Source organism: Mirounga leonina, unplaced genomic scaffold, assembly GCF_011800145.1.
Source record: "Mirounga leonina isolate KUSES-001 unplaced genomic scaffold, KU_Mleo_1.0 Mir_115, whole genome shotgun sequence".
Classification (NCBI taxonomy): domain Eukaryota; kingdom Metazoa; phylum Chordata; class Mammalia; order Carnivora; family Phocidae; genus Mirounga; species Mirounga leonina.
The window spans coordinates 25,075,076-25,087,956 of NW_023270268.1; the positions used below are offsets into that span (position 1 = coordinate 25,075,076).

The window sequence follows — 12,881 nt, forward strand, 5'->3', positions numbered from 1 at the left end:
TTTTGGCTATTTCATCACCTTGATAGCTGTTCCTCAATTTCACAATGGTGGTGCTCAAAGGTTTATACAAAGTTTAATTTAAATTTCTAAATATAAGATGCAATTTAAATTCAGAATGGATGTCTCTCACCTCAGAAACAAGTTTACGTTTCACTCAACAAAGATGGAGGGTGGGGGGCTCCCAGGAGCTCCCAGGCAGCACCGTGGAGGAGGTGTGGTGTCTGAGTTGGGCTCCGACAGACGGGCAAGAAAGGATTTCAGCAGGCCAAGGGGCTGTGGAGGATGCTGCCTTCCACACGTGACTCCATGACTCCAATAAATGATGCCTTTGGGGCTTAGCCATGGCTTAGTAGCATGATTTCTATACTAGAAAGCTTTCTGAGCTCCAACTGGGGTGACATCTCCCTCTGATAATGGGAATGGCCACGGGGAGGGCTAAATTTCACACTGGTGGTGAGCGCCAGCCCCCTGCCCTGGGAGAGGACCTCGCTTGACACAGAGCCGGTGGCCGGTGGCTCCGGTGGCAGAGCTGGGGTGAGGGTTACTGGAGGCTCCAGACAGTGGAAGTGAGCCAGGACTGAAGCACAGAGACAGGAGGTCAAGAAGGGTTCCAGGCAGCGGGACCAGGACCAGAGGGGAGGGTGGTGTGCCTGACGTGTAGAGAGAGTGAGGGGATGTTGAGGGATGAGCAGGGCCAGGATCATGAGCATGGAAGCTCCTGAAAACACTAGTAAAAACAGCATGCACAAGCACTTCCTTCGCACCGTTAATCTTTTAAGCACAACTTTTGCATAATCAAACATTAGCTGAAAGAGCACAAATTCCACATTAGTGGGATCCAATGTCTGAGGTTTTATTGTGTTTTAAATGGGCCAGAAAGTACAGCCCGCCTAATGACAAACACTACTGTAGTCTGATTTTCTGAGCTGTGCTGAAGAGTCTTCACAGGCTAAATAGAGGAATGGCTTTCAGCCAATTATAGATTTTCAGGAAAACAGGCAACATAAAACATCTCCTATATGTAACATAACTAAAGGATATTACCATCAATAAAGAAAAAGAGTTGCACAAAGACCATCACAATAATTTTCGGAAAAGAAACAAAGGTTAGTCTTCAGGTCTTCAAGGTAAGTACTGCACCTCAGGTAAAAACAAAATCAAGATGAATGTCTTACCAGGTGCAAAGACCGTCTGGTTTAATTATTAATTTTTGGCAGAAGTCTCATGTTCCTAAAGAGAACAAATCTCTAATTGCTTTCAGGGTTTAGTTTTTAGTCTTGCTCCTGAGGGTGGGGCGGCAGAGAGCAGGGAGAGCCGGCCTGGCAGCAATTCGTGTGGAAAACATCTTGGATTGTAATAAGCTTCATTTGAGTTGAGGATATGACACAGGTGCTAGAAAATCCAGCATAACAATAAGATAATTTTTAGACTATGAACAAAATCATACTGACGAGTCCTACACTGGGGTGGTTAGTGCACTGTGTATCCAAAGTATGAGGATAATTCTGGCCACCCCATCTTATGAAGGACACTGACAAACTAGAGCCATTAGAAGACCAAGGGACCCACCGGGGAGGGGACCAGATGCCATCACATCCTGGAATCTGCCTAGCTGAGCATGTCTGACCTGGACTGGGTAGGTCGAAGAGAAGATAATGATAGTTCTCAAAGGTATAAAGGGATGCTGAGAAAGAGGGAATAGAATAATTCTGGGCTGCTTTGAGGGTATTACTGTAACCAGTGCGAAGAAGTGAAGTTACAGAGAGGTCAATTCTATCTACTGTACGGCGGAACGTAACGAAAACTGCAGGACGGTGGGAGGCTGGCAATCTAGTGGAAGCAGCAGGAAGGTGGATGTGATGACCCCACGGTGTTGTGTGGCCAAGCCTCCACCCCTCTAAGGCAAAATGCTTCATTTGCAGGTTCTGCCACTGCAGGACGCTACCTGCAAGGACGGCTGCCCATAACTGCTTCCATCCCCGTCCAGGCGTGCCACCCCACCCACTAACAGGTGGAGTCCACTTCCCCTCCCTTGACTCGGAGGGCAGCCTTGATTGGCTTTGGTCAGTTAAACATGGAGGAAGTGGTCTGACAAGCCAGGCAGCTTGGAATCTCACAGCCATATAAGGAAGCTGGGGCTAGACTACTGAATGATGATGGACTGCGTAGAGAGAAGAGAGAGAGAGAGAAGAGAGAGACCTGGACATTCCAGCCATCCCTGGTGAGATGCCAGCCATGGGAGTGGAGCCTTCTTGGATATTCCAGGCCCAGCTGACCTCCCGGCTGAACCAAGCCTCACAGATGATCTGGTCAACTCCAGAGGGAGCAGAAAAACCACCCAGCTGAGCTCAGCTAGCCCACAGAATCACTAGTTTTGGCACGGTTTGTTACACAGCAACAGAGAACTGAGATAGCCAGTCAAGATGGCTGTATTTTGTATTTTGTGACAGGGCCTTTCTGGGCACAGTGGATTGAAGCAGGTAGAGAACCTGATCCAAGGAGAACTTAATACAAGAGGAGGCTTATAACTTTAGGATCGCTGGTCTGGATGTGAAATGAAAGAACAAGCGAGCTGATCAGATTTCCTCTCTTTGGAACTTGAACTAGGAAATACAAGTAGATTGAGGACTTGGAACAGAAACTTCTAAGGTATAGTCAGGGCCAAAGCAAGACAAGACCAAGTCACACAGCAGAAGAATCCACGAGTGAGCAGGAGGAGCTGTTGGCAGAGGGAGAAGGACAGAGAGATGACCACGGGCCCCCAGACAAGAGCTGCCCCAGGTGCTGCTGGGCTTCCTGACTGCTCTTCACTCCCGTGAGGCCAGACCCAGCTTCTGGTCTCAGGGCTCCCTGTCCTCTCATGATCCCTTCCATGAGCCAGCATCGCTCGCCTCTCCTCTGCAAGCTAGCCTGCAGAAGTTCGGCTTCTTATCACCAAAAGGGACCAATTAAAACAGGGCTCTTCTACCATGAGATTCTACCATTTTGGGAATGGTAATAAATAGAAATAATAAAAATAATCACCAGTTCAGTATTTTAGCAAATGGAAAATAAAGGGAGAGGAACATCTTGATTAAGCTGGTGGGTGGAAGATGTATTAACAGAATTTCCTTCCCACATTCCCGATGAAATGAGCAAAAAGTAAAATTGGCAAACACACACACATACACACAAACACAAGCAGCAAACAAACAAAAGGGTATGACACAATTTAATAAACTTCTAAAACTCATAGAATTCACAGTGGCAATTCATAAAAATCCTGAGAATTCTAAGAGCCAGTCAAATTGGAAAGATACAAACTGAGTGTCCTTCTCTTTTACTTCTGTTTGATGGAGCAGAACAGATGATGGCACAGAGGGTGGGATGAAAAAGTGACACAAGACAAGTGAAGAACAGGGCTGACACACAAGGAGAAGACTGGACATGATATATTAAATAATGATGTTCAGACAGTGCAACAACACAGTGAGCCCTGAGGGAAGAGATGCAAACAGGTGTCTGGCTCCCTATTTGCAGGGGTTCCAGGCTGTGATGTGGGAAGGCAGAGCCCAGGCAGAGCCCAAGCAGAGCCCAGCAGCCCCACTGAGCTGAGGAGACAGAGTTCGGAGTTCAGGGAGGCAAGGTGGCTAGGATGTGCGGGGCAGAGTGATGGGCCTCTTAAACAATCACTGTAAATATCTACGTCCAAGAAGATAAAGGCTATGGTGAACATGAAGACAAGAGAAATGGGAAGCTGGGCTGGATTAATGGCAGAGTAGACACTTCAGGAGATACAGCAATATTGCTTGAAGATGCAGAACTAACAGAAACTATTAAAAAAGAAAGACAGACCTAAAAAGAAATGAGTAGTGGGTCTGTCACTTCTGGGAAGATATCAAGCAGTATATATGTATAAATGGAGTTACAGAAGAAGGAGAGAAACAGTAAGACAGGAAAAAAGATTTAAAGAAAACTGGCTAAAAATTTTCCAAATTTGATGGAAACTATAAATCCACATGTAGAAGAATCTCAATAAACCCTAAGCAGAAGAAACATGAAGAAAACCAGACTAAGGCCCATCATAATTCGTTTAAAAAGCTAAAAAAAAAAAAAAAAAATCCAAACAAAAAGATGCTCTACCTCTATACCTTTCCTAGACTGGCTAAACTGACAATAGCAAGTGTTGTCATGGATGTGGAATAATCAGAACTCTCCTAACACTGCTGGGGGGAATACTACATGGGCCAGTTTGGAAAGTGGTTTGGCAATTTCTTATAAAGTCTGACATACATTTAACCATATGACCCAGCAACTGCACGCATAGGTATTTATCCAAGAAAATAAGCACATGTCTACACAAAGACCTGCATGGGAATGCTCGCTACAGCTTTATTCACAATAGCTAGAAACTGAAAACAACCCAAACGCCCAGCAACTAGGGAGTGTATGAACAAAGAGTCACACAGCCAGCAAACAGAATACTGTTCATCAATAAAAAGGAATGGATTGCTGAAACACACCTCAAACTGGATGAATATCCAAAGCATTATGCTAAATGAAAGAAGCTAAATGAATTGCTGAACAATCTTTACAGTGAGAGATCTTTATTTCCTGTAAAGAGATTCTTTTAGCTTCTTTATGGTTTACTTTTCTTCTGTTAAATTAAGGAAAACTTAGTACTTTTTTAAAAAATTAAGAAGAGTAATTCTAGTAGGATTCTGTCTACTGGCGTACCTTATTTCATAATATCTGAGACACCAGTTCTTGTCAGAGGTACCATCAAGAAAGAAAATCATTGCCAACTGAACTACGGTATAGTGCACAGATGCCATGGACTATAAGACACAGGCCAATTTCAAAGATGTGAAAAATAGAAAAAAGAAGTATGATTCAGAATCAATAAAATGTATCTCCATCCATCCATCCATCCATCCATCCGTCCATCTATCCATCCATCCATCCATCCATATAAATCTAAAATGGTTCCTAAAATAAGGTCACATACATTTAATAAGAGTTATTTCTCAGAGGATTTGAAGTCATTTTAAAACTTTTAAATCTTTTCTACATTAAAAAAGTCTCCTTATAATGAAGATGCATTTACAAAAACAAACGAATGATTTTTATTCAAAATAAAAAATGTCTAGAAGTAAATATGCCAACGTATCAACTGTAGATAACTCTGGATGTGGTATTCACAGCTAACATTTCTTCTTTGTTCATTTCTGTATTTTAAAGCAATTCTTAAAATTGCAAAACTAAACAAAGCAAGCAAAAATTCATAAAAACTGGGAAGCATGTCCATAGATGAAAGGAATTTATGGCAGGAGGCCTCCATGCCGGGTGACCAATCATCTCCTGGTTTGCCCAGGACTGTCCTGATTTTCACATGGGAAGCCCTATGTCCCGGGATGACTGGTCACCCTGCCTCCTTTACTGTTCAAATGAGTGGAGGAAGATACTTTTGATTTCATTCTAGGGCAGAGGTACTCCACTTTTTAGGGTACCTCAGAATCTCCCAAGGAACTTGTTAAACAAGCAGATTCCTACGTTCTACCCCTAGAGATTCTGACCCAGATTCTGAGGTGGGGCTCAGGAAACTGCATTTCTAAGCACCGCAGGAAATTCCTGTCTGGCCTCACATTTCCAGGGCTCCCTGGACATGTCTCCCTGTCCTCCTTCCCCTTTTCTCTCCATACCCAGTGTCATCTGAAACCTTCCCCTAGCCTCTGTGTCTACCATGAGGGCATGGCTGCCTATTGCCCACCACGCCCTCTCCAAACTAACCACAAAGAACAAGTAGTCAGAGGAATCCAAATGATCCGATTCCCTCCTGCCAGGAAAAGACTAGTAGCTCAACTCAGACCCAAATTCACATCCAAGGGGTCATTGATTCTCCTAAACAAAGTCAAAACTGGTGAAACACCCAGGAGTGGAAAAAACCCTTCCATTATATGAAAGTGACACACAGCTCTTTCCAGTTCTTTCCCATTCCTTGCTCAGCTTCTACCATACTCAAACACCATCTAGAGCAAATATGCTGGAAATTCTAAAAAGATCCTTTACCCTGTCCTATACATCAGTTTCCATATGAACATAAGTCTGAGGTGTTAATTCTCTCTCCTGAACATAATTCAAAAGAAAATAGGTTTTCTCAGGGTAGCTATTTGGTTCAATTACTTATTTCTAAAATCCGGTATATTACTTTATGTCAGCTGTTTTTCATTAATGTGTGCACCAGGCTCCCATTTTCGGTGGCTCTTAGCCAAGTGTGTCTCAGACTTTAATGTGCATGAGAATCCCCTGGGAGCTTGTAAAAATGCAGATTCTGATTCAGTAGATCTGGGGTGGGGCTTGGGAGTCTGCATTTTGAACAAGCTCCCAGGTGATGCCCAGGCTTCTGCTTCCTAGACCACAAAGGAGTAGCAAGGATAGTTGACAAGTGAAAGTTTGGTCTGTAAGTATGGTTTTGCCTATAATAAAATGAAAGCAAAATGAGCATTTGTTCTATCACAGGGCTTAAACTACTGTGCTACTTTTCCCCTGAGATTTGCAGGAAATTTGTTGTGTACCCCCACCTCCGGGTGGGAATGAGTCAGCAAGTTATAAAGCCAAATTCCTTTTCCTTGTAAATTCTTCTATCTGCTGTTTACTGAATTGCAAACTATCAAAGTTAACTTCTAAGCAGAAGATTGAAAGATTACAAAAGAAAGCACATGTGAAGGAAGGGAAGTGTTTTAAGAAGTCAAGAAAATGATTTTAATTATAAAAACGAGTAGAGGTTTAACGTGATAAAATGCAGGTTGGTTCGCTTTGGAAGGTTGACTTTTTATTAAGTCAAATCAGAAAACTGTTGTCTGCTGCAGGGATGGATCTTTTAATTTGAGGAGGAACAAGGAAATTAAAAGAGGAAGCTGTGATAACGTCTTTACTGTTTTGACTTCAAGGGAGCAGAAAGTTTGGAGGGTGAATACCAGAGAGTAATTTTAAGATTTAGCTGTCCAAGATCCAGAGTGAAATAATGTTTCTGTGTTATGATTATTCAAGTTCCCAAACATGGAAAAGAAGAAAAGTAAAGACCACTGAGACAAAAAGGTTTCAAGGTACATACATAGCATTATTTTAAAAATCATGTCACATGATACATAGCACAGAGAAAAAAGCAGGGAGAATGTATGGCCAAAGGCCAGTGGTAATTGCCTCTGAACGGTGGGACCATGTTCATCTTTGCTTATTTCTATTTTGACAGTTTCAACAAGAATGTATTACTTTTATAATAAAAAATAATAAACATTTAAAAAATAGCCATACTGAGGAAGGAAGGAAGAAAGGAAGGGAGAGGGAGGAAGACAAACAGTTTCTTCCTTAAAGGAAAATTTCTTTCCAATGGCAATTCCTTTACATATGGGTTTTAATTATGTCCTGCACAATTCTTTCCTATTTTCGTCCTGGGATCATATTAATATTAAGGCTGTGATTATACTTGAAAGTGTTAAATGACATTTGAGTAATTAGAATCTAAATTCTCAATCATCCCTCATAATCACACTGCCTATTTCACAGACAGCAACTGGCATTTATAAACTTGACAATGCTTCAAGGAGAGAAGCCAAGGTCCTCACCCTGCTGTCAGAATCCACAATGTGCCAACCACAGGAGTCCCCTGTGCTCTCTCCAAGCCACGCGGCCCAGTGACCGTGCCTGCGGGCTCTGCTGAGGGCCGAGTTCTCCTGGGACGGCTGGGACGGCGCTGGCCTGTCTGACAACGCACAAGGCAAGACCTGTTCTACCACATGGGGGAAACGTGCTGCCAAAGGCTGATGCAGCATCACCAGCATCAGAACCAGCTTGGCCACGTACCTTTAAGATGGTGATATTCCAGGTAAAGCTCTCCACTGCTTTTTGTAGCTTTCGTTCCTTCAAGCCTTCCTTGGTGCCGATGCTGTGTAAGTGCTCATGGAATTCCATGGCTGCAAGAAACAAAGCAGTTTACTTCCACGTCCAACCTGGGCTAATGACCGGGCAACACTTCTGTTTCTACGTATAGCTCAAAGAATTCCAGTCTCCAGGGGAATTTCAGAAATGTGCCTCTTTAAGAATGTAATAACTGACGGGGGGAACCCTGACAATTTATGGTCCCAGCAAGGCGGAAGGCATCTTAGAGGTCAGCTATCATTCCTCATGGTCTTTGAAGGGCGAACAGGGCACATATAATCATTCCCATTCTTATTTTAGAGAGGAGGAATCTGAGGCTTGGCAAGCATGAGAGATGGACGGCTGTGGAGGAAGCAAAAGGAAGAGCTGGGATTAGAACCCAGGTCTTTGGAACCTCAGAAGGCAGATTTCAGTGCTGCTATACTTCCTGTCACACAGAGAGTCAGTCTGAGGTCAGACAGCAAGCCTACGGCGAAGGGGCGCGGACTGGGACAGAGACCCTGAACTCTAACTCTGCATTTCCATTATGACTCTTGAACATAATTTACATAATCAAATGTATATTCCCTATTGTTGTTCAAAATAGTCTCAAAGAAGCACCCTATGCAACAACAGTGCAATAATGCAGGAGTAGTATGATGGTTCATTTGCTGTTTTATTTTTATTTATTTATTTTTAATTATGTTATGTTAATCACCATACATTACATCATTTATTTATTTTTTAAAGATTTTATTTATTTATTTGACAGAGGGAGACACAGCGAGAGAGGGCACACAAGCAGGGGAAGTGGGAGAGGGAGAGAAGCAGGCTTCCCACGGAGCAGGAAGCCTGATGCGGGGCTCGATCCCAGGACCTGGGATCATGACCTGAGCCGAAGGCAGATGCTTAATGACTGAGCCACTCAGGCACCCCTCTTTTGCGGTTTTAATACCGTGACAACTCATGGAATTTTATATATTAAACTGCAGTCAATGATCCCACCTCTGGCCAATGGGAACCCTTCAGACTGGTTCCTATGTCCTTTTGAAATGACTAATCAGCCTTTTGGCACAAGGTGTTCTAGACTTACCAAGTACATTTTCTACCTCGGCCCTGGAGCCAGGCATTTCTCTAAGGACCTGTGGGTTTTTTTGTCGAGAATGATATTTAAAGACCACAATCTGGGTGTTAGCAGTGCCCATTTTTACTGAGTTTTCATTGTTTTTTAGGCCTTTTCATTGGACAGATATCACTTTTTTTTTTTAAGATTTTATTTATTTATTTGAGAGAGAGAATGAGATAGAGAGAGCATGAGAGGGGGGAGGGTCAGAGGGAGAAGCAGACTCCCTGCTGAGCAGGGAGCCTGATGTGAGACTCGATCCCGGGACTCCAGGATCATGACCTGAGCCGAAGGCAGTCGCTTAACCAACTGAGCCACCCAGGTGCCCCGACACTTTTTTTTTTAAAGGGAATAAGATCTTGCTAATACTTCTATTTTTTTTTTTTTAAGATTTATTTATTTGAGAGAGAGGGAGAATGCACGTGCTTGAGCATGAGTGCAGGCGGGAGGAACAAAGGGAGAGAGAGAGAATCTCTTAAGCAGAATCCCTGCTGAGTGTGGAGCCCAATGCAGGACTCAATCCCAGGACCCTGAGATCATGACCGGAGTTAAAACCAACAGTCCACTGTACCACCCCAGGTGCCCTGCTAATACTTCTAATTCAAATTTAAGTGTACAAGGTTTTTACATATTTTTTAAAATTTTATGCTTATTTTGTATCTCTTAGGTGGAAAATCTTAATTCCTAACCACATCAACCTAGCTATTAATAGTAAGACTGCTGAATCAAATTTAAAATCTGCATTTGGGGGGAGGGTCCTCAGAGAGCATCTTATTAAGAATGTACAGTAAGAATATTGTCTTCTAAGGTCAGTGGAGAAAAGAATTATTGTGACTGACCTTAGAAGACAATGTTGATATGATTAGGAATTAAGATTTTCCATGACCTGTGCTTTTTTGGATTTAATCTGTTTTATGATTATGTCAAAGCTTTACATATTTCCAAAGCCGAACCTCATCTCAAAGTGTGCTTAGGTAGGTCTTGCTTCCTCCTGGTATCTTGCACCCTGATCCCTCCCTCCCCCTATACATTTTTTGTAGTTTTTAATTAACTTTCTCCTGTATTGTTTCTCCTTGAAAAATCTAAGCAACCGTGGGGAATGCCTGGGTGGCTTTGTTGGTAAGGGTCGCCTTCGGCTCAGGTCATGATCCCAGGGTCCAGGAATAGAGTCTCACATCGGGCTCCTTGCTCAGAGGTGAGCCTGCTTCTCCCTCTGCCTGCCGCTCTCCCTGCTTGTGCTCTCTCTCTCTCTCTCTCTCTGACAAATAAATAAATAAAATCTTTAAAAAATATATAAGCAACTGTGTACGTATATCCATGATCTTCCCTTTCTTGCACAAGAAATTTCTGTACTTGGATTTTTGTTTTCTGTACACTGTTCAGAAGTACAGTGTTCTGTACCTTGGTACACAGTGGATGGAGATCACTCCATGTCAGCGTGGAGAGCTCATCCTCACTTTTTTTTTTTTTTAACAGCTTACATGGACTCCTTGAGTAGATGAACCAGCATTTATTTAACTAGTCCCCGCTGATGGACACTGGGTTGTTTCAAAACATTTGCTGCTACAAATAATGTGGAGCAGTCATAATCTTTATAGACATTTCCTGTGTTCCTCAGTGCACACGTACTGTTCAGTTGGGCATTCTAACTCCCTTTCTATGCAATACCATTTCAAAGCAACTCTTTATACTGTGATTGACAGCAACTTTATTTCTTAGTATCTCTAAACAGTAAACAAAAGCTGACACATATGATAAATACAGTAAAAGCTGCCAATTTAGTCTTTTTTCTTCTTTTTTTTCTCCCCTCACTGAACAGGAATGATGGTTCTAATTCCTGTCTTGCTAAAGGCTTAACAACATAACTGGTTTCAAGAAAAAATGGTAAAATTCATTACATCGCTTAGAAAACTACCACACTAACCACTCCCCTTTTCTCCAACTTCTCTTTCACCAGTGATGGTATTTGAGAACATCCCAACTTGATTAACTAAACCCCCTCCACCACAATGCTGGCGACCTGGCTCAGACAGCAGGCTGCATCCCCTATATCTAGTTCTGACTTCTGCTGAGATGTGCTTGGCTTAGCATACTGCAACAAACAAATAAAACAAAAAGACAAAATACCCCTAAAAATAAACAAAAAAAAAATAACCATGAGTAGGTAGCAATCTTGTTCTAAAACACAGGTTTTTTGCAAGCATTTAATTGCATGCATGCATGGACACACACACACACACACACACACCTTTTCCCTGGCCACATCTGGGAGACCCCCCTGGAGAGCGCTGTGATGACTCAGACCCACTTCTTAGAACATGGCCAGCTGAAGCTTGAGCGGTGAGACCTTGATGTGCTAGCTTTTCTGTTAAGATTTAATACTGGACTTTGGCAAGATCTGGAGTTCAGGATGGGTCATGAATACTCATAATGATTCTATTCTGTTCATCAGGTGGTACTCTAGCCTTATAAGCATCACTGAGGTATGGCAGATAGAGTTCATGACTGGAATTCAGGAGAGAGAAGACACACAAGAGAAGTGCTGGGGGAGAAGTCCTCTGTAAACGAGATAAACAACTATGCGGTCTCTGAGCGAGTGCTGAGCTTAGACAAACAGCTACCCTAAATTTTAAGCAGCTTTCTGCAGGAAAGACGAACCCAGGGCCAGAGGCAGTAAAAGGATAGGCTGCCCTGAGGACTGAGGACTCAAGGAAGAAGAAACACAGTTAAAATGATTAAAAAAAAAAAATGATACTGACAAGGAAGAAATGGAAACATTTAAAGAAATGAGGGTAGCTGAATACATGGCTGTGTCTAAAAAGCTCGTATTTTACATGTTTACTAAAAAGTGAGATGACACGACTCCCTCTTCTCTCTCCCCTCTTGAAATACCAGTAGCCCAATAAAAGTCCATAGGGAAGTACAAAATATATTATTAATGAAATTCTTTAAAAAATGCATGCAAAAAAGGTGAGAAGTTGAAAACTGGAAAAATTATGTTGAAAATACAAAACCCGACAAAAAGAAAAAAATATATATATAACCCGAAACATTAAAAAGCAACCAAGACTATCAGTCCCACTGTTATATATTTCATTATTTGGCTTGCTGCATAACATAATGGTTTCTTTAAAAAGTTTTTTATATAAATAACTTATAGATGGATCTTTGAAAACACCTGCTAGTCCACTGATTTAAAGCATATGCTGATTTTATTTAAGGAAATCAAAGGATTCTGACCTTGGCCCATATAACACGACTGTACCTTTCACTGCTCCCCTGTGATGTGCAAAGCCCAGGGCAAGGACTAAGGGCACACAACTGAGGGAAGCAAAAGGCAACTGGCCAGGTGCTTTATATATATTATACAGGAAAGTTGGAGAGAGGCTAAGGCACTTTCCCAAGGAATTGGAAAGAAGGATTTGAATACTGGTTTGTCTGAGCCCAGTGCCCCATGGTTTTCCAACTACCATGCCTTATTTCTAATCAAGAGTCCCAACCCTTAATATGAGCTCATACTATGGTTATGCATATCCAATAATTATGCCATGAGGTAGAGCACTGTAAGGACTAATGCACAGGCACTGACCCAGTTCTAAGGGAATACAGAGGGACAGCTAATGAGATTATGCATTTGAATTGGGTCAGCCCATACATAACAAGGAAATCTATATTAGATGCAAATTGCATTATTCCCTTCATATTAAATTATCAGAAAATCTACTCTAACATGTCACAGGAGATCTTTTTGGTTCTTTTTATCAACATTGAGTATAAAGAACTTGTCTGGGTTAGATGTTAAGTAACTTTCTCCCTATTTTCCAAATTATTTTCAGCAAAGAAACATGAGCCCAATGAAAAA

General features: G+C 42.2%; 1 protein-coding gene across 3 annotated transcripts in view; it reads right to left on the minus strand.

Annotated features, from left to right (window-relative positions):
• Nucleotides 1-12,881, minus strand: part of PLCL2 (phospholipase C like 2) — a 198,011-nt gene that overhangs the window by 23,625 nt on the left and 161,505 nt on the right. For 2 of the 3 annotated variants that reach the window (XM_034994001.1, XM_034993994.1), the window contains exon 5: nucleotides 7,843-7,952. In XM_034994001.1, coding sequence (XP_034849892.1) covers nucleotides 7,843-7,952 — 110 coding nt within the window. Of the gene's footprint in view, nucleotides 1-7,842; nucleotides 7,953-12,881 lie in introns of those variants that run through there. The other variant, XM_034994010.1, reaches the window with a different exon arrangement.